The sequence below is a fragment of the Ambystoma mexicanum genome, chromosome 2q, assembly GCF_040938575.1.
Source record: "Ambystoma mexicanum isolate Mex_15411 chromosome 2q, UKY_AmexF1_1, whole genome shotgun sequence".
NCBI lineage: Eukaryota > Metazoa > Chordata > Amphibia > Caudata > Ambystomatidae > Ambystoma > Ambystoma mexicanum.
The window spans coordinates 855,949,912-855,975,888 of NC_090924.1; the positions used below are offsets into that span (position 1 = coordinate 855,949,912).

The 25,977-nt window shown below is 43.9% G+C and overlaps 1 protein-coding gene across 1 annotated transcript in view; it reads left to right on the forward strand.

Annotated features, from left to right (window-relative positions):
* Positions 1-25,977, forward strand: part of MAP3K8 (mitogen-activated protein kinase kinase kinase 8) — a 111,154-nt gene that overhangs the window by 76,217 nt on the left and 8,960 nt on the right. The window contains exon 5 of the mRNA XM_069648090.1: positions 16,071-16,177. Coding sequence (XP_069504191.1) covers positions 16,071-16,177 — 107 coding nt within the window. The remainder of the gene's footprint in view (positions 1-16,070; positions 16,178-25,977) is intronic.

Here is a 25,977-nt window from a genome sequence, read left to right on the forward strand (position 1 = left end):
TGTCAAGCCCATTTATAAAGCCTTGTGTCTGGTACAGCCACCATTAATTTTGCTGTGAAGGTTTTATGGAAATATCATCACTTTTCACATACCTTCTCTATGGCCCACTATTTAAAATCCTCAGGGCTGTGTTTTTCAATTAGTAAATTAACGACCAAACTACCATCCTAGAGTCATGTTCCCTGATCCTTAATTTGACAGCTCTGGAAGTTTTCCCAATATAGGTCTTGTTACATGGACATTACATGGACATGTACTATCATAGATGACATTATTGCAATTGCATGTCATATGACTTCTTATCATCCATGTTTGACTATAATATAGTTACATGGGGATGTAGGCCCACAATTGCAGCAACTCCCACAGGGAAAATGACCCAGAACTGGAGCCACCCCAGTCAAACTTTTTTTTTTTGTTCAAACATCCCGCTTCTAAACCTCTTCTCGAGATTAGAGCAATTTCCTTTTGCATTGCACTTATACGGTCACCTCTGAGGTTCAGGTAAAAGTCACTGTTATTAAGTTGTCTTAATACTTCTGCATCCTATTTGGCCATATCCCAAACTAAGATCCCTCCACTTCTGTCTGCCTTTTTCATGATAATTGACTTATCCCTAAAAGATGTCCCACTCTTCCTTGTTGAAATTGAAGCTCTAGTTATATTTATAATCCATCCGATAATAGATCAAATTAAAATCCCAGAGGACAGCCTTTTCAGACGTAGGCGTTTCTTTAGAAATCATGTTAATCGAAGGAGTAAATACAGACTTGGGCTTAAAGGGAGTGCTTCCCTCAGGCCATGAGGTCCTGTTATTTTCAGGGACCAAAAAACCTTTTATGCGTATTTTTCAGAACAATTGGCGAAGTTCTATTTCTGCATCAATTGTATTCAGATTTTTCATTGGAATAAAAGAGAACCCCTTTTCTAATACTTTAAGGTCTTTCTCTCTCAATGTTCTCCCTGAGATATTGAATACTGCAGTTGATCTGTCTACCGCCTGTAGGTCTTTCTCCATGTTTCAAAGAACCTGGGGATCAGTGGGGGTGCCTGATCCGGAAGAGTTAAAGGAAGATCCTGTGGCTGGTCATTCTGAGGGGGCTAACCCTGAGGATAGGTTTATGGTGGAAAATATTGAAGATAATTTTGTTGCAAATAGTCACCCCTTCTTCTACCTCTAGCGTTACCCCTACCCTAAGGTCTTCTATTTTGCCGGTATCCTCGACTTCCCCCTACAGTAACTCGCATCACCCTCCTCAGAGAACGTGTCAGAAAAATCAATCCCTTTTTTGTTGTGGGTTCCAACCTTGCTAGAATCTCTGACTATTCTAGTCATTCCAATTTGCTGGTCCTGTATAATCCGGGCTAAGGTACGATATACAGTGTCTTTTGAAACATTCTGGAGGCCCTGTCTAAACTTTTCCATTTCTTTGTTAGTATTACTTTTTACAAAATCGCTAACTTGTTTTTCACTTAATTTCAATTTTTCTTTGGCATTTTGTATTGTATTGTCTTAAAAAAATGCCAATTTAGCTTGGTATTTCTTCCCCTATCTTTTGACTCATCCTTTTTGCAGTGTTTATAGTTAACAACATCCAGTCTCTACTACATTTGGTTGCTACTTCAGAGAATGCGTTTTGTATTCCTCATTCTCCACGAAAAGGCAAGGTTCATAATGTACCTGTAAATCCACTGGTATGATGTTTTTCTTTAGATATTCAGACAACAGATGACCATACATTTGTGTCCTGTACTTCTTTTTTCCCAATTTTAAAATGGAATGACTGGTCGCATTTGGTGAGCCACCTGGCTCAATGTTGGAAGAAAGATTATCAAAAAACGATGGAACATTAATCATTTCGGCCAACTGTTCTTCGCTAAATGTCAAAGCCTGCCATCAGGAGGTGTGATAATTTATCTCAACTCTACCCTAAAAGCACTCATAATAGCAACCACCAGTTGTCAAAAGAATTCTCCACTCAGCAATGTGCTGCGCTAAAACTCAACACTATGTGTGGGTATCCCCCTTACTTCGGAGACACCTGGGGAGCAACAATACCAAATTCTAACAGGGGTGATGTCTCACGATATGCCACCCTATCATAGATCTTCAAGAGGAATGAACACCGGTAACGAACCTGTACTTATTGGCCACTGTGGGGTCCACGGATTCCTTTTTTCTGAGAGGTGTTATCCATGCAGTTTTTAAACAATCAGCAACAATGGAAGCATCAAAGGAAGAGTTTGTGATTTTTGTGATTATGGGAATCAATGCATTGGGCATTTCTGTTTAATTGAGGCGGGCCATGCATCACACTTGCATGAGGTAGGTTTGATTGAACTTAAAATCTCTCTGATCTTCAGAAACATGGTGAAAAGATAAAGGAAGTACCATGGAATCATTAATAGAAAAAAGACTTGTTCGATTGACATGGTGGTAGCTTGGAGCATATCGTCCAAGGTTTTTTAAAATGTTTGTACCGTACAGATTAATTTTTGCCATCATTGCATATTGAACGGTTTGGCACCAAGTAGTGTCCTTGGTGATAACAGCATGTGTTACTGCCTTATTTCCAGCACTTTCTGTAAGTATAGTGAACAACTCCTTGGTATAATGTTTTAGCATAACTGATACGACATTCATAGTATAGTTTTTAAGTGTTGGTAATGGCTTTCTTATAATTGTCAGCTGCAGTATTATAAATGGCTTTATTCTCAGTAGTGGGGTCTTTCCTCCAAGATCTTTCTGCAGATCTCTTGACTTTATGTAGTCTAACAAGATTGTCAGAGAAACGCAGATTTATTACTGTCACTTGTTTGAGGTTTTTCTTTATGACAGGTGCTAAAGTGTCACCTGTTGTGGTAACGGCAGTATTGTATACGTTAACATGACTGAATACCTCGCTCAAATCAGGTAATTGATGCAACAATGGTTGAATAGTAGTTAAAAGAGCACCTGGTGATGTTCTTAATATTATGACTGGAAACTACTTTTTTCGTTTTTTAGGGTGTTTCACTCCCTAAACCCTGAGGATCCCTTACTCAGGTGGCCAGGGCACAGTTTTCTTCAACCCTCCACTTCTACCATCATTCTAGGAGATTTCAACTATTGGGCTCATGACTTCTGAGATTCACATGCTTCCTCACTACTTCAGATGCTCTCCTCGCTTGGTTTCTCCCCGGCTCCCCTTCCCCCCCAAGTGCACACTCCTACTGAAAAGGAAGGTAACATCTTTGACTAGGTTCTTGCTCACAGTGTATTCATCTCTACTCCCGTTTCTGAGCCTTGTCCTTGGTCTGACCATCTTTGTATTATGTATATTCATACCTTTCAGATGCTTGCCTTTACTTTTACTTTATTAATTTATATCGCGCAACCACTGACACGGAGGCTTAAAGGATAGTTCCGGGACTTTTTTTTTATTGTTCCTATGGTTCGGCCATGTGTTTTTAAGCATAAATCGGTAGATCGTAGAAAACTTTCCTATGGACCTTACCCGACTTTTCGTCCATTAACGCACTCGAAAACAGCCGCCATTTTATGATAATCCTATCATTTCCCCCCATCGCCCTGGCTCATCTGCTTTTGCGGCACTAAATCAAATCCCCCGCCCCTGAAACAGACTTGATCAAAACATTCATATTCCCCGCCTCTATCCGTGACGTGACTGAGCTGCGTAGGCAAACGCGCCCAGTCTTCTACGCGACTCCACACAGAACCAGGAAATCAACACAGATGAGCTCACACAACACAGCGCGCCACAATTGGGAATATGAAACTGTACTTTTAAATTAAACCGCAAGATTGTAAATTTGGTAAAGTACATTTATTTGACATCAAATGTTTTGAGAATATTCAGCGATTTGCATTTTTATTTGCTCACGTTCCAAAAAGTTTGTTTCGAGGCACACAATGTTCCTTTGCTGTACACAGGGTCTTAGATCATCTCACAATACAGCGCCACAGTTCGGAATATGAAACTGTGGTTTAAAAGCAAACGGCAAGATTGTACATTTGGCAAAGTACATTTATTTGACAACAAATGTTTTGAGAATATTCAGCGATTTGCATTTTTATTTGCTCTCGATCCAAAATAGTTCGTCTTGAGGCAAGCGATGTTCGTGTGCAGTACACAGGGTGTTGGTTTACGATAAAATAAGCTCTTCGGTCGCACTGATAATTGCATGGCTGTTCCAACAACGAGGCACTAGGCCACCACAACGGTCTGTATGTTGCATCTAGCCGTTAGTACCGCGTAAGGGCATACTTGTACTTGGCGATCGTCCCATAAAATGGTCAGGGTGGTAACGTTGTTCACGCGGAGAAGCAACTGGCGGTTGAAAAATCCATCCGCCGGTGTCTGGTACTCGTGACACAGACAATAATGGATGATGTACCTGTTTGAAAAACATAAAAAATGAAATTAGTCTCACCATCAGATCTTTATTAAAATTATTCATTTTATATATTAGGTCGGGAAATTATTTCATAGCTAGGACAGTGCAACTGGGTATTATACGTCAAGGAGGGGCTGTAGGATACTGAGACAGTCCCCCAGTGCAGGGGTTGACAGGGAGGCAGTGCAGGTGGAGAGTGGAAGGGCCCAGGACCGAGGTCGCAGACAGTGGACCAGTTGTAGCAGGGGAGAGGGAGAGAGAAAGCAGAAGCAAAGAGGAAGGTTTTTAGGTGCTTCCGTAAAAGGAGATGGTTCTCCTCAAGATAGTGCGCAGTACAAAACAATATGCCACATAGAACGAACAAGTACAACTTAACCCGTCTTTAAAGCTACTGTATAGTAATTAAATTGCGGTATAAACTCATCTAAAGAGTTACTTACATTATATTTGCATTTTCCATTGTGTCTGTGCGTAGGGCAGCCCCGAAATACCACTCCTTCTATGCCGACGTTATTTCTTCTAATGAACGAACATGAAATGGCTTTCGTTTCTGAAATTATATTCATTATCGTTTCTTACGTTATTGCCCCGCGCCCCCAAAAAGAAGTCTTTCGGGATGGTCCCGGCCTGTCAAGGTCAAATAACAATAGAACCTTATACTGAGTCGTGGGCCATTCCGGCACCCGAGCAAAAAATCAAAGCAGCTGACCTTCACTTTGAACGAGCACACATTCCTAGTTAGCTACATTCAGTGTAAGGCCATCTCACAGGACTTGAAATTTACACTCCATCTTTGCATTTTGTCTGCGTGCTTTGCAGCCCCAGAGAACCATTCTATATTTTTTGAAAAATTATTTATAATACTGTTTGGTTTAATTTAATGTGCAAATGAACAAGGTTGCATAGACACATTGCATGTACACTGAGCAATCACTTTTATTTACACATTACATAGATACACATATTCAATGGGCCTGCGACACGAGGAGACTCGAGAGAACAGACAATCAAATTACAATCATTTAAACCGTGATGTGTATTTCTCAATGAGCTCTTCTTTAGGTGGACATGGAACAGAGGCAATGTTGGGTGGCAATGCAGTTGTCCCCTGCACAGGTTCGTTCACAACTCCATTTATGTGCCTATCTAGGACGTCAACAATAAGTCTCTCAATAAACTCATATTGCATATCCTCAAACACTGGTTTGATCACCCATTGTTTACTTCTTTTAGTGAAGGCCTTATTGTAGCGAAGCGTCCCTAAAGTTCCGGTCGTCCTACTTTGTTGACGGCCAACATTATGATTATGTGCCAAGACCGCTAGAAGAGTCCGATTTATCATGCCCTCCATGCCAAAATGCAATCGTTTTGGCCTGTACTTTAGGCACATATTGTGGAACACCTCCAAATCTCCTGTGTGGCAGAATTCCGTGAGTCCCCTCAAATCTCTTGTTATAGTTTTATCAAATACAATCTTTTCAATGGCTTTGTGAGTGGGTGATGAAGGAATCAACCACTTCTTCTTCCGTGCCTCCTCTGTGGACAAATGGCCATGTTCACAATTGTGGAAATGTTGGTTTGTGTTCCAACGGTGAACGTTGGTACAGTGTAAGATTACTGACCGCCATTTTTCCAGTAGAATTTCCAACGACCCTCCACATGTTTTTGAGCTCCACCAAAGATGGTTGCTGATTGACTTGGACCACCGTGAAATACCTTGCATTTCTTTTTTTTTACCTGCAGCAGACATTTTTTTATTGATTGTTTTTGCAAGATGCCAAACGTCAAATTGGTGATTTATATTTTTGTACTCTTCTCTCATTGTCTTGGCAATTGAAACGTGTCTGTCCGTGGCTATCAAGTCGATCACCATTCCCCGCGATTGTAGTTCTTGCAATGATGCTACAAAGCCAACTTTCTCCATGGCCACTGAGGATGTACTTTGTGACACCTGCACGACCACCGAACTCACAATTTTCTTACTTTCCATGTCCTGAAAGTGGTAGGTGCAGTACTTGGCTGAAAATCCTGGGCTGTCGCACTGTCCATCACCGGCTAGCCTGAACCGTTTGCCCGCGAATGTACTATCAATAGACATTTTTTCCATTCTCCAAGCTTCGCTAATGGCTGGAAATAGATAATCGGTTTGGTATTTGTAGAACTGAGTTTTCGCAATGAAATGGATTCCCACAAACTGAAAGAAAGACTCTAACTTTTTAAAACTTGAACCACTAAAAAGTGCAGCCGCTGCACAAAGTAGATTGCCTGCTGGCAGTTGCCCCAGCATGGGTTGTGCAGACCATGAGAAAGGATGATATTTTGTACAGGTGGCATGTATTTTAAGGTTAGTGCCTCGAATTGCACGAGTCACATTAATCAATGGCTCCCCACATACTTCCCCACCTACCGAATGCCCACATTTCAACCGAATAATAATATCAATCAAACAACTATCGAATACAATGAATTTGGCCTCTTTCCTTATACTGTCACTCTGCATCCCAGCTGGTTCAGCCTGTAACGTTGAGGACATGTCACTCACATCAAAGGTAGAATCTCTGATATCGTCTTCCGCTATGTTCAGTGATATTGATGGTGTTTCATTGTAATCCACTTCATTCTCTTCCATTGCAACATCTGTTCCTTCTCCGGCGATGGGTGAATAAGACAATTTCTTCAACTTTCTCGCGGTCTTAGTTTTTGCGGGTGTGGATTCTGTGAATTGATCTCCGACTGCATCCGAACTACCAGGAGGACATTCACTATCAATGGCTGGTGGTGGTATAGCTCCGTTGTCAATCACTTCATATTCTTCCCATTGGCACGATGCATCTTCAGTCTCAAGTCCCTGCCGAAAGGTTTGACAAGCAACATCTCTCGTTCGCTTCACTGTCTGTGTAGATCTAGTTCGTACACCCACTCGCAACTAGAGGACAGATTGGAAAAGGGATGTTCAGTTTAAACACAACTTACAGTATTGAACTATTAACAGTGAAAAACAACATAATATAGTGACCAGGACACTAACCTTCTTTTGCTTTCTTTTCTTTGAAACTTTCTTGCCTCGAACTTCAACATCAGGACGCTGTTGCTCCGACTCGTGTGTGCATGTCTCCACTTCCTCTTGCGCTGCAACGACTATATTTTCATGATAAGCACATCCGTCACGCACTGACGCTCCATCGACTCCCTGAAACATATAACTTTCATTAGTATGTATAATAATATCAAAAACACAAAATGTGCTTGGGGACCAATACCCACGTACATCTCCATAGCAAAACACAAATGAACGCTTTGTGTAGAACATTCAAACGACAATTATTCACGCATTGTTGATCTAGTTAGATGGAACTGTCAAGATCCATACCTCGGGCTCCTCATAGACTTCCATTGATGATATTATTGAAGATGATGCTTCAGTAACTCCCTGAAACACAGTAATTGCATTAGTATGGTTTTCTATTTTGATAAAAAGAACAGAAACTTTGTGCAGGCGTCAACGGCTCATCTAAATAGACCTGCACAAATGATCAGTTGTCTAAAATAAATAATGGATATGTAAATATGATTCGATTTGCTCGATCGTTGGAAGTGTCACCACCCAGAGATCTGCATCAACTACTAGGGGTGATGTTCTTGTAGAAGAAGGTCCGTCATCTCCCTGAAACATAGTACTTGCGTTAATAAAGAAGGAAGTATAGAACATCAAGGGACGATGTAACTGCGGTGCACACTTCTGCAAGCTGTTGCGCCGACCCGTAACTGCATGCTCCCCCTTCTTCTTGGACTAATGCTCCATCGACTCCCTGAAACATAGGACTTTCATTAGTAATGAACACAATATTGAAAAAAGAAGACACATAGGAGGGCGACGACAGAAGCACATATGAATGGCTAAAAACGAAAGAAACATTGTGTGTAACAATCACGCTACAAGAATGCAAGATCTGATGATCTCCATCGATGGAACTATACGGAAACGTACCTCGAGCATCTGAGTGACATCAACGGTAGTCGTCAATACGTTGGACTCCTCAGCATCTCCCTGAAAGACAGTACTTGCATTATTATGGATAACTATAATTATAACTGAAAACAAAGTCTAGAGGACGAGTACAAGGGTGTACCATTAGGTAAAATAATTACACGATAAATTAAAACTATTGATTTACATGCCTAAAACAAGTCAGTGGCAGAATAGCCAAGTAAGATTACCCGATAGGCGCTTGAAGTGGCTGATGACTGCAATAACGACACGGATGGAGAATCTTCCGCCTTCATATTGAGTGGATACATAAATGGGGAAATTATTGTTAGCTAATGCTACACACTACCGCAAGGCCGAGAGATAAATACGTAAACTTGACTCACCAGTGGAGGGATGTGGACGAATAGAGTGGGAATAGCGGTTGAGAGCAATTTTTGCCTCGCTCGCGGTGTGTTCTTCTTTATTAGCAATGATGTGGAGTACATGTCAGAGGTAAAGTGCCTGCTGCAGATGCGGTATCGATCACCCCTCTTGTCCGCAAAGACTTCTATTACTCTACTTTCAAGCTCAGGCGGTGGATATCCGCAATATCGGACCCATTCTCTTATCTGATCTATTGTTTTAGGGAAAACATGCATTATAGTACCTTCAGATTTATTATGGGTCTTCGAAGGGCAACCGTCAATGGAACAGGCAGGCATTGTGTAAAGTTCTGAAAAGTAAAGATCAACAATTCTCTATGAATACCAATGTAAACTCAGAACATGTGACTAGTTCCTTGCATGTACTGTCTTGAACGAAAAGAAGTTGGACGCAAAATGATTATGGTACATGGCCTTACCTTGACGAACAAACAGTTAGATGCAGGGATCAGAGTAGTTTCTTGTCATAGAACAGGGAGCAGTTCACAGGTTGCAAACTGAGGAGTTTCCTCGAAGTGGTCACGGAAGTTCACAGAGACGAAGAGCAGATAACCAGCACCTTCACGGGTTGACTAGCAAAGCGCAAAGAAGTGCTCATTAGAAATATGAAGTTGGTTATAAAGGATTCGAAACTGGGGTGTGTTTGTGAATGAATGACGTTAATATGTCGTGGCATTATGCGGTTTGCAGGGGGGCGTCCAGCGTGAGGGGGGATGCTTGGCAGGAGACACGGGGTCTGGAGGTAGACATGGGAACAACAACCCATGCTCTATAGACCACTTTGAAGTGTACATGGTCTTTGGCACCTCTTGGCCTTTATCGCTCCCTGACAGCTCCACTTGCCAGCGCAAGTACCCCGGTGCGAACTGCCTTTGATAGGGCGGGGGGTGGATTGGGGCGGTGGTCGTGCAGACAAGACACAGGAAGACTCGTGAATGGAGACACACTTATGTGGATTGCAAGGGGGCGTCCAGCGTGAGGGGGGATGCTTGGCAGGAGACACGGGGTCTGGAGGTAGACATGGGAACAACAACCCATGCTCTATAGACCACTTTGAAGTGTACATGGTCTTTGGCACCTCTTGGCCTTTATCGCTCCCTGACAGCTCCACTTGCCAGCACAAGTACCCCGGTGCGAACTGACTCGTTTGTCGCAGGGCCTCACCAAGGAGAGGCCATCTAACTGCATGTAAGAGGCAGGCTGCAGGATCTAGTACATGGAAGGCAGGGGGTGAGTTTATCAATACCTCACCCTCCCAGGAGAATATATGGGTGCAGTTCACCCTGGAGACCCTGGATGCCTAGGCAGTTAGTCAGCAGCAGGCTGGCCTGTGGTGGCAAGGCGGCACGGGCCAGAGGGGGTCATCTCTGTACCCGGTGCCCAAAAGGATGATTTATTGGGCGACCTGCGTGAGGGAGGATGCTGGCCGGAGACATGTGGTGTGACAAGACAAGGCACAGGAAGACTATTCAATGGAGACACACTATAGATTGATTTAAAAAATCAAAACAACCATTGTTAAAATATATGTTGGGTTTTATTTTAGATCTTAATTTCAATTGAACATAAATAATAAACATTACACATTGTAAAGTTCCGGTTGCAGCACATCCAGGGAAAATGCGAGGTATTGTCCACTGTCGCTGGGGAAATGTTGTCTAATGGCAAGTACCGCACAGGCAGGTATTACTCTCCGAACGCGGTGTCCGAGCCTCCCGTGAAGCCACCAAGTGAAGCAACGATAGGCCACCAGCCTGTACCACCTGTGAAAATGAAAGACGCAAACTGTATTAAAATGACAAAACTTTCTTATCACTGTCGATTCAGGTAAAAAATGTCATTCTTCTTTGAAAAAAATTCTATTTAGAAAATGCACAATATGGAACCAATTTACATGCATTCGAATGATATGTAGATGTAATTTTATATGTGGGAGACGACCATGACATAGTAGTGGCATCACTAACATCACAACCAGAGTATACTTACTCGTTACTCGGATTACGCGGACGAACAGTGCCGCGAAGTTCGTGCATAAGCACCATCATCATCCTCAACACGGTCCGTGAGAGGCAGGCTTCCCTGAACTCTGGCAGCTTGGTGATGCATTGCGGACTTGGCTCGCCTTCCGAAATGTAGGCCAAGCACCTGGAATTTTCACGGCAGCAGCAGTTCTCCTCCTCAGTTGGCATTAGCTTGCACCGATTGCACGTGCACCAGGTGGAGACGCCGTCCATGCGACATGGTCCAGGCTCTTCATCCGTTGACTGGTCCTCCCAACTGCCGTCCGAATCCCCATCGTTTTCGCGTGCTTGCCTTTCCAGTAGTTCTTCCTCGGTGTACTCGGGCTCGTACATATACGCCATTATTGTAGCCATTGTGTGGTAAAGAAAGTAAAATAATTTACAGAGATGGTACAGGTGTTCACAAGGCCTAGAAGCGGCGAAGGTAGCTGACCAGAGCACAGAAACGAGTCACAGAATACTCAAAGTAACAGAGAGAGGAATGGAATAGAAAATCTGCTGCTGTGTGTTGTGAAACGGTGTGTTTATACTTATAGAGGAAAGAGGCGTCCTGCCATTTCCATGGCGACACTTCATTAGCTGATGCGCAGCGATTGTTGACACGAAACGTGCTTTGGCGTTGGGGAAATGGGCGGTACGCGTCTGCTGATGTCAGGCTCAGGGGCGGGGGATTTGATTTAGTGCCGCAAAAGCAGGTGAGCCAGGGCGATGGGGGGAAATGATAGGATTATCATAAAATGGTGGCTGTTTTCGAGTGCGTTAATGGACGAAAAGTCGGGTAAGGTCCATAGGAAAGTTTTCTACGATCTACCGATTTATGCTTAAAAACACATGGCCGAACCATAGGAACTATCCTTTAAGGGCACCCAAGAGAATAAAACAAACCACAGCAGGAACATTAACAAATACAGATACCTACAAACGTAGGGTGCTAATTTCGACCTACTGTTAGCACAAGATCTATTGGGAGTCAGCAGGGCTAGCTGAACAAAAATGTCTTGAGATTTTTCTGAACGTCAAAGTTGAAGTTTCCTCTCTAAGAACGAGAGGAAATGTGTTCCAGGCAGCCGGGGCTGCAGCAAAAAATGTTCCTTTCTTTACCTGCGACAATCTGCATGCAGGAATTTTCAACCGAGTAGAGGTATTAGATCTCAAGTTGTGTACAGTGGAATTTGCCACCAGTTCTTCCTTCAGATAGGCTGGGGCAGAAATTCTGTCTTTTATCGGAAGCCAATGCAGACTTCTCCTGGCCTCTGAAATATGATCCCTCTTCTTACGGTCCATAATAACTCTGACAGCGTTGTTTTGCACAACTTGTAGTCAATTGACCTCTGTTTTTGGCAATCCAATTAAGACTACTACAATAGTCCATTCTTGACCCCATCATCATTCTCGCCAATATTTATCGATTGTCTTTAGATCAAAATGGACATGCATGGGTCATTAACTTGATATAATATGAGGACGAAGAGATCAAGCTGCTAACTTGAGCCTTAATATTCAGATTATGGTCAAAATAGACCCCAAGGGCTTTAACTTTACTTTTTGTTTTAATTGTGCATCCATCAATCTGGAGCAGAGCATATTCCAACCCTTTTTTTACGGGTTTTAGCATCAGTTCGGTTTTGCTGGTATTAAGTGAGAGGCCATTGTTACACATCCAGCTTTGTATCCGGCGATATATCTTGTTGACGTTGGACTCATCCTCTGAAAAATTGCCAGACAGGGGTAGGACACATTGGGTGTCATCGGCATAGTTTGTTAACACGATTTTATTGTTTTCCAGGAAATCGAGGAAGGGAACAGTAAAGATATTGTAGAAAATTGGGGACAAGTCAGCCCCCTGAGGACCTCCCTGTGACAGTTCAGTGGATCTGGCATCCGCCAAAGCACTACTTACCCTACACTGGCGCTTGCTTAAGAAGGATTTGACCCACTGCACTGCTGATACAGCGAGCCCTGCCACCTCCTCCAACCTGGCAACCAGTAATGCATGGTCCACCAGGTCGAAGGCAGCGGATAGCTCAAGAAGCATAAGCATAACCATTTGACCCTGGTGCATGTGGCGAAGTAGCCTGGACTTGAGATCCAGCAATGCTCTCTCTGTCCCATGGGTCTCTCTAAAACCGGACTGCCATCTGTTCAAAATGTTATGAGATCTAAGATGGATCATGACTTGCGAATACGCCACTCGGTCCAGGACTTTGAGAAGAAAAGGGGAATTGGAAATAGGGCAATAATTCAGTGGATCCATCGGACACAGACCAGTTTTTTTAAGTAAGGGGGTAATCCAAGTGTTGTTAATACTTTTAGGGACACAACCATCCCTAAATGAGGCATAAACAAATCTGCATAGTGTCGTAATTCATTCCAAAGAACATGCCTTAACGGCCAAGGCTGGCCAGACATCCCCTTTGCAATTCGTGAGTTTAAATTTTTCAATGATCAGTGCCAGTTCAGATTCACTTATAGGTTTAAAAGCTAATTGTTCTTCCAGTTTCCAAGTTCTGCATGAAGTATCCACAATTTTGAGATCTTTAAGAGTAGTAACTTTTTTGGAAAATATTATCCTTAATGCTCTTTAATTTGGAGCCCATAACATCTTGTATTAGATTGCACCAATCAGCGTCTCTAATGACTAACTCATTATTATCCTGCTTAGGATTTTCTAACTCCTTCAGGATTTTATAAAGTTCCGTTGGTTGGGAATGTGCTTGAGCTATGCGATCATCAAGGTATCATTATTTTTCTATGATGACAGCTGACTTGAACATTTTTTACTGCTATTTTATAAACCTGTCAGGCTCTGTAAGAGATATTTTCCATTTGTAAAGTGTTTGAATTGTTATGCTTTTGAGCGCTTACAGGTCTGGGGTAGACCTTTGGGTTAGTCTCCCTTTGGATGACTTTCTTTTTACGCCACGGGGCTAATGTATTCACAGCTTTCTGTAGAGTACATTGATATACCTCTGCAATTTTGTCTACAGAGGATAGGTCATTTACCTTCTGGTGTAGTGGAGTAAGCCATGGATCAAGAGCTTCAGGCGTAAGATTTTTAATGTTTCTGCACCGTATCATAGATGTAATGACTTTCTTCCTCGTAACCTTTTTCTCAGATGCAACCTCTGTTAGGGAGGCATGGTATCATAAGTAGACACTGCCAAGAGCTGCAAGTTTAAAAACCTTTATTGATGGTAAAAAAGGGGTTGGAAAACTCATATTTTATCCAATAACTAAGATGTGAGTATTCTCGACCATCAAACAAAATGAAAATACAGTCCTAGTCAGTCCTTAATAAATGTGTAAAGGGAATGTGTTTTGTAGTGCGGGGTAAGGTGGCACACTTGGACCTTGCGACACACTCTGGCTTCGGACACAAGGATGCAGTTTGTTTCATGGACCAGTACCCACTTGGACCTCCACAAAAATGTCACTAGTTTATCCCCTGGACCTCTCGGCTTTCTCTCGCTCCAGCGCAGGTCATCTTTTAGCTTGTAATACAGTTCAACAAAAGTTTGTTTCCTTCTGGTTACCACCATTCATTACAGGGCTCCCTCAGCTGGGCTCAAACCTTTCAATCACAATTTGTGGGGATTCCCTTACCCATGCTTTAAGCACACCTACATAGGCTTCCCTCCATTGGGCTCAATCCTCCTTTCACTTTCCTTCCACTGTAAAAGACTTTCAAAACTGTGAGGCATTTGCTCTTACCTCGGCATGACCACTTGGACCTTTTTCCTCTCCTTCATCGATGCCTCTTGGTAAATGTAGTTTCGAGCACAGTACTTATTTCACAGTTCAGAGATATGTCTCACATCCAAGTGTCCGTCTGGCAGGATTAAACCTAACAATTCAAATTTTGCATCTCAGTTTCTGTCTCTTCCCACTGCTTCTATGGCATCAGACAATTCACAGAGACTTTCGATTGGGCTATCTTCTTTCGCCAAACCACTCTGCTACTTTGTATCTGTAATTTACAGTTCTTTACAATGCTTTGCTTTCTCTCGTGTCTTATCAGCACACATGCACTCTTCCTTCATCGGATACTGCTGCCGTCAAGTTTCATTTAACACTGACCAGACTTTCATTGCTTTCATCAACTCACCAGCTGTGTTAATTCTTTTTTGTCTTCGTCGCTTTGACCCTGAAGTCAAGGCTGATACCACAACTGCTGCCGCACCTCCCCACATCCACCAATCGCCCACGAGGGTGGCTTTTATCCTTGAAACACAAAAGAGGTTTGTCTCTTCTCTCTGGCTGGGCTTCCTTGCGCAACCTTCAAGGCCCTTCGGAGGTAACGATCACTCGACGGGGTGTCCAAGGTTTTTCCGTACCTCGGTTCCGTCCCTCCACCTGTTGCTCTGTTCCACCTGGTTCGCCATCGCCCTGGAAGAACTGCTCCTTCACGTGCATCACCTTGCTCACCCTGTCCGCCTTGCTCAGAGTGTGTCTCAGTGTTCCACCTTTTAACCATGTGGGGAGGGCTAAGATCAATTGCATGACCCTGCCTGATCTTATTAGTGGGACATGTCCAATGCATGCGTGGTACTCGTTTCAGTCTCAGACCTCCCCTTCCTCGCCTCAGTGTTTGTGTAGGAAAGGGCGGGGGATCTGGGAAGTTGGAATATCCTATAAAATAGGATGGGACTGGGCTTTTTGGAAAGGGGGGATACCATGTCTCACCATTGGGTGTTCCTCCCTTACTCCCGAGGACCCCCCACCCAGGTGACCCTACTACACTTGTCCACTCCCAGGGTCGACCTTATGAAAGGTTAATTAGTGTTTCACTAACCCATATATAAACAGACGAAGAGAGGGTTAATCAGTCTTTCCCTCTACTATATGGATCCCAGCTAGGCCAACTCCTGTGCTGAACCTGTCTATGCACTGCAAGAGGTTACATTCTAGGTCTGTAGCCAAGTTTATCAACACTGATCCGTTTGATGTTGGTATTTTATTTCAGTATCATATTTGCAGCTAGGAGAATAGGAAATAGTCGAATAGGAGAATAGGAAAATCAACTGAAAGAGATGATATTTTGAAATGCGTTCTTGGTTTAAGTTGTACTCCCCAACCTAAGGCTTTCATCAGTGGGAATGTCCAAGTCTTCTTTTCGTCTTCAGCTGGTTCAGATGTTTGTGGTTCTTGAAATGACTCACCCATAAATAGTCTGTGTGGATTATATATTTTGGGAAATATGCTTTACAAATAAACCACCGGTCTTCTTTTTTTTAGCGAGCAATATTGTAATTATGTCAACAAAGGCTGCTTTGGTGGATTTTGGACTGAGTGTGCAGCTCACAGAGGATGTGTACTATCCCAAAGACCTTCGAGGAACAGAGGTAACTTATTATACCTTTTAAAAATATGTAAATCCTTTTGTATGTATAAATACATCTTTAAATGAACAAAAAGCAAAATGAAATCCTAGATCAAGTGCTTTTCATAAACATTAATATCTGCCAATTAGCTCATCTGTGACCAGCAACTCTGACCCACTGTTACTCCTCACTGTTTTGTTGTTTCGCTTCCAAAGGTTTGGGGAATGGGGCAACGGGAGGTTCAGGACATGAGGATAGGACTGAGATGGTACGGCCCACATGAACTACAGACGTTTGTTTTACTGCAGCTTGATGTTTAGTTGTGTTGGGATTTTACCTATTTGTTTGACTACTGATGATTTCCACTTGATACAGGCTGTACTTGTGATTTATTAAAAATTAAACTATATTCTAAAAGCAATTCTCTCAGACCATGAAACCATCCTACCTAGACCCATTGTTCAGTGAATCTCAAACACACACACACTGCAATTATCTTCAAGATCGTATTCATGTTTGTAGAAGATGGACATAAATCATTCAATGTTCAAATAGTTGAAATACTATCTGTACAATATCATTGTGAGTTTAAGAAATCACCTCTTATATAGCCTTATAGTTCTCAGTGGCAGACTACATTGCATGAGATCACGAATTAGAGACCTGCGCAAGGTGAGGTCAGTTAAGCATAGAATATGGTTTTTAAAACCCAAGTATAACCCATAGATGTGTTCTACATGGATACTAGCATCCCTAGCGGACCACACTAGTATATAATTTCCAGTTTGGGAAACATGTTCACATTCCAATCACGAATGGCCCGGTGCACGAACAAAGGCCCTGCACTGGAAACTCCATTCCAAGATGGCCACTGTTCAAAATTATAGAAGTTTAGGGGGCAAGCTAGAGGCTTCTTATTGCCCTTCTGCAAGCAGGTGGGATTGGTGTAGGCAAGGTGGAGAGCAAGCGAGAGGACAGTATCGCAGATGCATGCATGGCTACGAGTCTTCTCAAACCCATTGTTGCTAAGCCAGGGCTGCGGTTCCTCTTGAAATGCAACATCAGCCGCACACTCTATCTTCCACCCAAGGGCCCCCAAAGATCCAACGTTCCAAATGTCAAAAGACTACAGAAGTGTGTGACTGCAATTTCCCAAAAGACCTATGCTCTGGCTTCACACTTCTTGTCCTCTGTGAGGCTAGCAAGTGTGGAATGGAGACATACACTCTTGTGTTTTAAAACATGTCAGCCACACTAGCCACTGACTTTTCTATAATGATTTAGTCTGATTACTACTTCTGATCCCGTCAAATGAGCACAGAGTTGTAGCAGATGACTATGAGTTTGGCAGAGCAATGACAAACCAGTTTTGTGCGAAAAGGTGTTAGCTGGAAAAATCCATGGAAAAAAAGATTTGAATGTGGGGGGGAAATATGAGGCAAACTACATCAATGTTGGCAATTCAGCAGTTTCCAATATGACATACAGTAATGTGTTTGATGTACATGTTTACATGTTTTACACTGAATTGAGCATCGATGTTTCCAGCCCCAGATTTTTGCCCACTGGTTGTGTAATCCGAGTAAACAATCGGGGCACAAAGAAATACTCACACACAGACGGCTAGATGAAACGTGTTGCGATACGAGGTCATTTTCACAGTGTTTCTTTGCATTGGGATCATCACCTGTGCCCACGGTATTGTCTTTCTTGGCCACTCCTTAAGGGTCTATGCCTATGAGTGTTGTCAGACTTTGTGACCTCAACACGGGAATACGTCTGCCCTCTGTTGTGTGCATCCCATTCAGAATGGCAGTTCTAGAGCACCCATGGCACAACTGACTGAGTTATGTGTGGGGCGTAGGGTGGGCCCAGTGGGATGGCGGTCTCTGCAGTGCTGCTTGTTCTGGCTTTGAGCAGGAAGGACAGAGGAGAAAGCCCCAGCACGCAGGGCTTCAGTGAGTAGAAACGAAAGGAACAATGGGGGCGATGCAATGGGCTTTAGCAACTTTGAGATCCCTCAAACTGGCACTTTAGTTTACATATCCTATATAAGTAGTAGACATTTGTATAGGTTCATGCTGACGTCTGGAAAAATGTGTTTTTGTCCTTTGTGATGTATTTTCTGTAGGTCTTTAGGCAGCCCCCGCTCTTTTCCAAGGAATACCCCATCTTTTTACAGCTAATCATGCAGTGAGTTCAAAACCAAGTGTGATTTACTTGAGCAAAGAACTGTATGGCAAGTGTGCCTTGGACCATTACCAATGACGAACAAACAATTTGTGAGTGCCTGTACCGATATACGATCTATTGGGAGACCACGCTCAACATAGGGAGTTGGCCTCCCACCCCCCAATTAAGAGGGGCCACAATACACCATTGATTTTTGGATTCAGCAAGCCGTATCTATGACTCATATAGAGCCCCACAGATCGCTCCCCCAGTGCCAACAATCAGCCAAGAACCAGGCCATTGTATAGAGAGGATATATATTTATTTAAAGTATATGTAGCCATCGCTGAAAGTTGACCTCCATTTCTGTGCCACAACAGCAAGGTGGCATTGTGGAATATGTGACTTGGCTCAAATGGAGTTTTCTATTTTCACATTTCAGGTAAAAGGTTTTTTTTTCCAAACTTTTTTAAACTCACCATAACGTTGTGAAAACATGGCCAAATGCTCCAAACACACAGCTGTCAGGACATTACTGCACTAATGATCCCTAATAAGGGTGAACCCAGGTATGTAGTTGTCCTGGCAGCCTTGCAAATGTCTGTCTTGGGTTCATTAAGCTATGTATAAAGTAGCACTGCCCTCTTAGACTAAGACATTTCCTGATGAAAAAGGTTTGCATGTGAGCTAATTTTCATACCCACAATGCCTTGCTGTTGTGGCTCAGAACTGGAGGTGAACTTCCAGTGATGGCTACTAGGTGGCGTTGTGGAATGTGTGACTTGGCTGAAATGGACTTTCTAATGCTCACATTTCAGGTGAAAGGTGTTTTTTAAAAAAACCTTTTTAAACCCACCACAACTTTCTTGGTGGTATATATTTTCTTCTCCCTCGCTTTATTTCTCATTATTTCTCTTTCTTCTCCCTCTCTCTTTCTTACTATCTCAAGTCGATACATTATGCACAACAGCGAATCCTTGTTGGGGTCAAGGGGGAGGTGGCTGAATAGTAAGTACCCTTATTTAAGTTTCTTGTTAGGGGTCTTTGGAGGCCTGGACATTTAGGTGGACAAGGAAAGGTTTACATGTATATGTACAATGCAGACCCTCCATTTCTCCTTCCCTATTCTGAAAGGGGCAGCACTGAGAAGTCTGATGCCTCAAATTCACTTCTACAGCTGGTGTTCCCAAAGGAATTAACATTTTAATGATTATTTTAGAAATTGAACTAGAAAAAAGATATCTGTTGTTCTATCCTCACCCCTTTATACAGTAATTCACCCTGTTCTAGTGTAAGTGCTACAATGTGAGTCAGTTGCTTGGTCAGACCCTCTCACTGATAAACTCGAGCAGTTTCACATGTGCCCCACTTCTCTACAGGAGGCTCTTGAAACTGCAAGTTCCGTATGAAATGGAAAATGAAACCCGAAACCTACGTCTTCGGAATAAAAATATGTCCTCTGGGATTGCATCACTGACTCGTTCCAGTATTCATTGCCTTTCACGGGAAACAAACACTAGTTGCTTAAATGCAGTCACATTTTACATTGTGCCCTTTATTGTTTTACTGCTGGTTTTCTGCTGGTAGTAAATGTTTTTTTCTGCCTTTGCGTGAACACTGATTGGGTTTTTTATATGACAAAATGCTATACTGCAATGGTTTTGCTTGTCACGTTGTCAAAGGCCATGACTGTTCCCCGAGAATTAACATTACTCATGCATAAAGGAAACATGGTGACGTTCTACTGTAACCCTGGCTCTTATTTCAACAGCAAGTGGAGCACAAGACTACCCTTTGGAGGTGCTTAGGTGGTCAAAAAAACAGCATCATTCGAACAGCTGAGCAATGCAAGAGCCATTGTCCTGCCAACAGGCGGAAAAAGAGATCTTTGAATAGGCAAAAGCAGTAACATCAAAAATATAAAGTGCACAATCCCCACTGTAAAGAAAGCAGTGCATCTGATGATGAAAATGGGGCGAGATTTGGCGCGTCATGTTTGATACGCGTGACCCATCCCAGGAGCCACCAGGATTCTACTGTTATGAGAGCAGAGGAGAGGACGATGCACGCGGGTTTTCCATTTAGGAAAACCCGCATGCAGGGTTGCACGAGGCACACCGCCTCAAGGGAGCGGCACCAGACTTGTAAGACTCGAGGATTACAAAGCAAGCCGTGAAGGATCCAGCTGCAACTAGAGCATTGTGCTTCAAACGTCTCCTAGATGCGTCCTCCATCATACACACAATCTATGTCACATAGCTATGCTTGTGTGGCTGAGCCAGAGGAGCCAACGTAGCTGCTGCTATCAAGCTATCCAAGCTCTGCTGGGCTACAAGCCGGGTTAAGTAGCTCTAAGCTTCTACCAATGTTCGATCCCGGCAGCCGTTGCTTTTATTCCAACAATAAGACTGGCAATGAGCCACGCCAGCTGTCACTGGGAGGGATTAGCAAGTATCGTAACCATGTGACAAAACTTGCGTCAACATATTCTAAGGCAAATAAAGTACAAGAAGTAATAGCTAATTCAACGGGCTTGAACAATGTGGCCCATTCGCAGAAGTGCTAAATATTTTTGAAGGGTTAACACATTACCAAGGTAATTGCCAAAAAACTCTGGATCAAAATTCCATGGAAGTTTCCTATTATGGGGCGTCGGGGAGGTAATTAAGCATTTACTGGCTACATTTGTGGTTGAATAATGTCTTGCAATTGATCGCTTTCCAAGAAGATAGCCCGAGCAACGCAAGGTCTGTTACCAATCGAAACAATGCATTTACAACTGTTACATCCCCTTAAACCTGGCCGATAACTCCTTTAGCAAACGGGGTGCTGATGTGACTTGATGTTTTTCAAGCCAACACACATTTCTTTGGTAACGTTCAGCTTAAAGACTACCATGCCAGAAGCAGGCTTTCATATCGAAGAGAAAAGGTTAAAAAAAAGTGGGACATTGACATTAGAATGCAAAGAGAATGTCCACCATATCACAATGCACTGGAAGCTTGTGCTTCCTGTTCTGGCCTGGCGCAGAGCAAAGCTTTAATTAATAAACCAAATTTAACACACGAGTTCTCCATTGTCTATAAACGCCGTCAGGTTCTTTCATTTTTTGGTATCTAGTGTTCAATTCAAAACATAGTTGAAACAAATGGTTGCACATTGAAAGTGTAAAAATAGAAGTTTGAAATTAATCCAAAATGTTAATAAGCAATTTACAATGTTTGAAAGGAAATGAATGCCAGGGGGGATATGTGCAGTAGGAAGGATGAGAGAGGGAGACATCAAGAGGACAGCAGAGGAGAATGAAATGGAGATATCAAAGACGAATGATTAACAAGCAAAAAGACCCTGTTTTAAAGATTGTTTGGAAAATCCGGTCTTTAAATACATTCTTTAAACTAAAGACCCATAACAAATTTTGTGGACATGTAAAGACATTTATTGCCCACATCCTGAGGAAGCTGATTGGCTCCTGCATCTCCTTCGGACGCTGATTAGCAATAGCAGCTGCTCAATGGAACATGTCCTGGATTTAGGATTTAAAGATTTAGACTGAATAGCAAGTAACTTATGTACAGAGAGCAAACCAGGAAACCTGTCGGGAGAAATGTCCTTGGCAGAGAGATGTTTGTAAATGTACTCACCTGAATTTGCTTACTCGTAATTGCATGCAAGCACTGTTTTATTTTTGGCATGGGCAAAGAGGTGTGTTGCTTAAGTACGTAATTGATGAATGTTCCTAAACAGTTGTGAACTGGTAGGCATGCAATGAGGGGCCATCATGCCACGTGTACTGTTTGCAATGGATTGGTGGGCAGCAGGTGGGTAAGAAGGACCAGAACTGGTTATCCTCTTCCGGAGCTGGCTTCCCTAGAGACCAAATGCATGATATTGAGACCTCCAAGTTCCCACCACTCTGGCTGTCACAGGTATGTCTCTCCACATGGCGAGAAGACTTTATATGTGCAATATGCAATGAGGGGCCATCATGCCATGTGTACTGTTTGCAATGGATTGGTGGGCAGCAGGTGGGTAAGAAGGGCCAGAACTGGTTATCCTCTTCCGGAGCTGGCTTCCCTAGAGACCAAATGCATGATATTGAGACCTCCAAGTTCCCACCACTCTGGCTGTCACAGGTATGTCTCTCCACATGGCGAGAAGACTTTATATGTGCAATATGCAATGAGGGGCCATCATGCCATGTGTACTGTTTGCAATGGATTGGTGGGCAGCAGGTGGGTAAGAAGGGCAGAACTGGTTATCCTCTTCCAGAGCTGGCTTCCCTAGAGACCAAATGCATGATATTGAGACCTCCAAGTTCCCACCACTCTGGCTGTCACAGGTATGTCTCTCCACATGGCGAGAAGACTTTATATGTGCAATATGCAATGAGGGGCCATCATGCCATGTGTACTGTTTGCAATGGATTGGTGGGCAGCAGGTGGGTAAGAAGGGCAGAACTGGTTATCCTCTTCCGGAGCTGGCTTCCCTAGAGACCAAATGCATGATATTGAGACCTCCAAGTTCCCACCACTCTGGCTGTCACAGGTATGTCTCTCCACATGGCGAGAAGACTTTATATGTGCAATATGCAATGAGGGGCCATCATGCCATGTGTACTGTTTGCAATGGATTGGTGGGCAGCAGGTGGGTAAGAAGGGCCAGAACTGGTTATCCTCTTCCGGAGCTGGCTTCCCTAGAGACCAAATGCATGATATTGAGACCTCCAAGTTCCCACCACTCTGGCTGTCACAGGTATGTCTCTCCACATGGCGAGAAGACTTTATATGTGCAATATGCAATGAGGGGCCATCATGCCATGTGTACTGTTTGCAATGGATTGGTGGGCAGCAGGTGGGTAAGAAGGGCAGAACTGGTTATCCTCTTCCGGAGCTGGCTTCCCTAGAGACCAAATGCATGATATTGAGACCTCCAAGTTCCCACCACTCTGGCTGTCACAGGTATGTCTCTCCACATGGCGAGAAGACTTTATATGTGCAATATGCAATGAGGGGCCATCATGCCATGTGTACTGTTTGCAATGGATTGGTGGGCAGCAGGTGGGTAAGAAGGGCCAGAACTGGTTATCCTCTTCCGGAGCTGGCTTCCCTAGAGACCAAATGCATGATATTGAGACCTCCAAGTTCCCACCACTCTGGCTGTCACAGGTATGTCTCTCCACATGGCGAGAAGACTTTATATGTGCAATATGCAATGAGGGGCCATCATGCCACGTGTACTGTTTGCAATGGATTGGTGGGCAGCAGGTGGGTAAGAAGGGCCAGAACTGGTTATCCTCTTCCGGAGCTGGCTTCCCTAGAGACCAAATGCATGATATTGAGACCTCCAAGTTCCCACCACTCTGGCTGTCACAGGTATGTCTCTCCACATGGCGAGAAGACTTTATATGTGCAATATGCAATGAGGGGCCATCATGCCATGTGTACTGTTTGCAATGGATTGGTGGGCAGCAGGTGGGTAAGAAGGGCCAGAACTGGTTATCCTCTTCCGGAGCTGGCTTCCCTAGAGACCAAATGCATGATATTGAGACCTCCAAGTTCCCACCACTCTGGCTGTCACAGGTATGTCTCTCCACATGGCGAGAAGACTTTATATGTGCAATATGCAATGAGGGGCCATCATGCCATGTGTACTGTTTGCAATGGATTGGTGGGCAGCAGGTGGGTAAGAAGGGCCAGAACTGGTTATCCTCTTCCAGAGCTGGCTTCCCTAGAGACCAAATGCATGATATTGAGACCTCCAAGTTCCCACCACTCTGGCTGTCACAGGTATGTCTCTCCACATGGCGAGAAGACTTTATATGTGCAATATGCAATGAGGGGCCATCATGCCATGTGTACTGTTTGCAATGGATTGGTGGGCAGCAGGTGGGTAAGAAGGGCAGAACTGGTTATCCTCTTCCGGAGCTGGCTTCCCTAGAGACCAAATGCATGATATTGAGACCTCCAAGTTCCCACCACTCTGGCTGTCACAGGTATGTCTCTCCACATGGCGAGAAGACTTTATATGTGCAATATGCAATGAGGGGCCATCATGCCACGTGTACTGTTTGCAATGGATTGGTGGGCAGCAGGTGGGTAAGAAGGGCCAGAACTGGTTATCCTCTTCCGGAGCTGGCTTCCCTAGAGACCAAATGCATGATATTGAGACCTCCAAGTTCCCACCACTCTGGCTGTCACAGGTATGTCTCTCCACATGGCGAGAAGACTTTATATGTGCAATATGCAATGAGGGGCCATCATGCCACGTGTACTGTTTGCAATGGATTGGTGGGCAGCAGGTGGGTAAGAAGGGCCAGAACTGGTTATCCTCTTCCAGAGCTGGCTTCCCTAGAGACCAAATGCATGATATTGAGACCTCCAAGTTCCCACCACTCTGGCTGTCACAGGTATGTCTCTCCACATGGCGAGAAGACTTTATATGTGCAATATGCAATGAGGGGCCATCATGCCATGTGTACTGTTTGCAATGGATTGGTGGGCAGCAGGTGGGTAAGAAGGGCAGAACTGGTTATCCTCTTCCGGAGCTGGCTTCCCTAGAGACCAAATGCATGATATTGAGACCTCCAAGTTCCCACCACTCTGGCTGTCACAGGTATGTCTCTCCACATGGCGAGAAGACTTTATATGTGCAATATGCAATGAGGGGCCATCATGCCATGTGTACTGTTTGCAATGGATTGGTGGGCAGCAGGTGGGTAAGAAGGGCCAGAACTGGTTATCCTCTTCCGGAGCTGGCTTCCCTAGAGACCAAATGCATGATATTGAGACCTCCAAGTTCCCACCACTCTGGCTGTCACAGGTATGTCTCTCCACATGGCGAGAAGACTTTATATGTGCAATATGCAATGAGGGGCCATCATGCCATGTGTACTGTTTGCAATGGATTGGTGGGCAGCAGGTGGGTAAGAAGGGCCAGAACTGGTTATCCTCTTCCGGAGCTGGCTTCCCTAGAGACCAAATGCATGATATTGAGACCTCCAAGTTCCCACCACTCTGGCTGTCACAGGTATGTCTCTCCACATGGCGAGAAGACTTTATATGTGCAATATGCAATGAGGGGCCATCATGCCACGTGTACTGTTTGCAATGGATTGGTGGGCAGCAGGTGGGTAAGAAGGGCCAGAACTGGTTATCCTCTTCCGGAGCTGGCTTCCCTAGAGACCAAATGCATGATATTGAGACCTCCAAGTTCCCACCACTCTGGCTGTCACAGGTATGTCTCTCCACATGGCGAGAAGACTTTATATGTGCAATATGCAATGAGGGGCCATCATGCCATGTGTACTGTTTGCAATGGATTGGTGGGCAGCAGGTGGGTAAGAAGGGCCAGAACTGGTTATCCTCTTCCAGAGCTGGCTTCCCTAGAGACCAAATGCATGATATTGAGACCTCCAAGTTCCCACCACTCTGGCTGTCACAGGTATGTCTCTCCACATGGCGAGAAGACTTTATATGTGCAATATGCAATGAGGGGCCATCATGCCACGTGTACTGTTTGCAATGGATTGGTGGGCAGCAGGTGGGTAAGAAGGGCCAGAACTGGTTATCCTCTTCCGGAGCTGGCTTCCCTAGAGACCAAATGCATGATATTGAGACCTCCAAGTTCCCACCACTCTGGCTGTCACA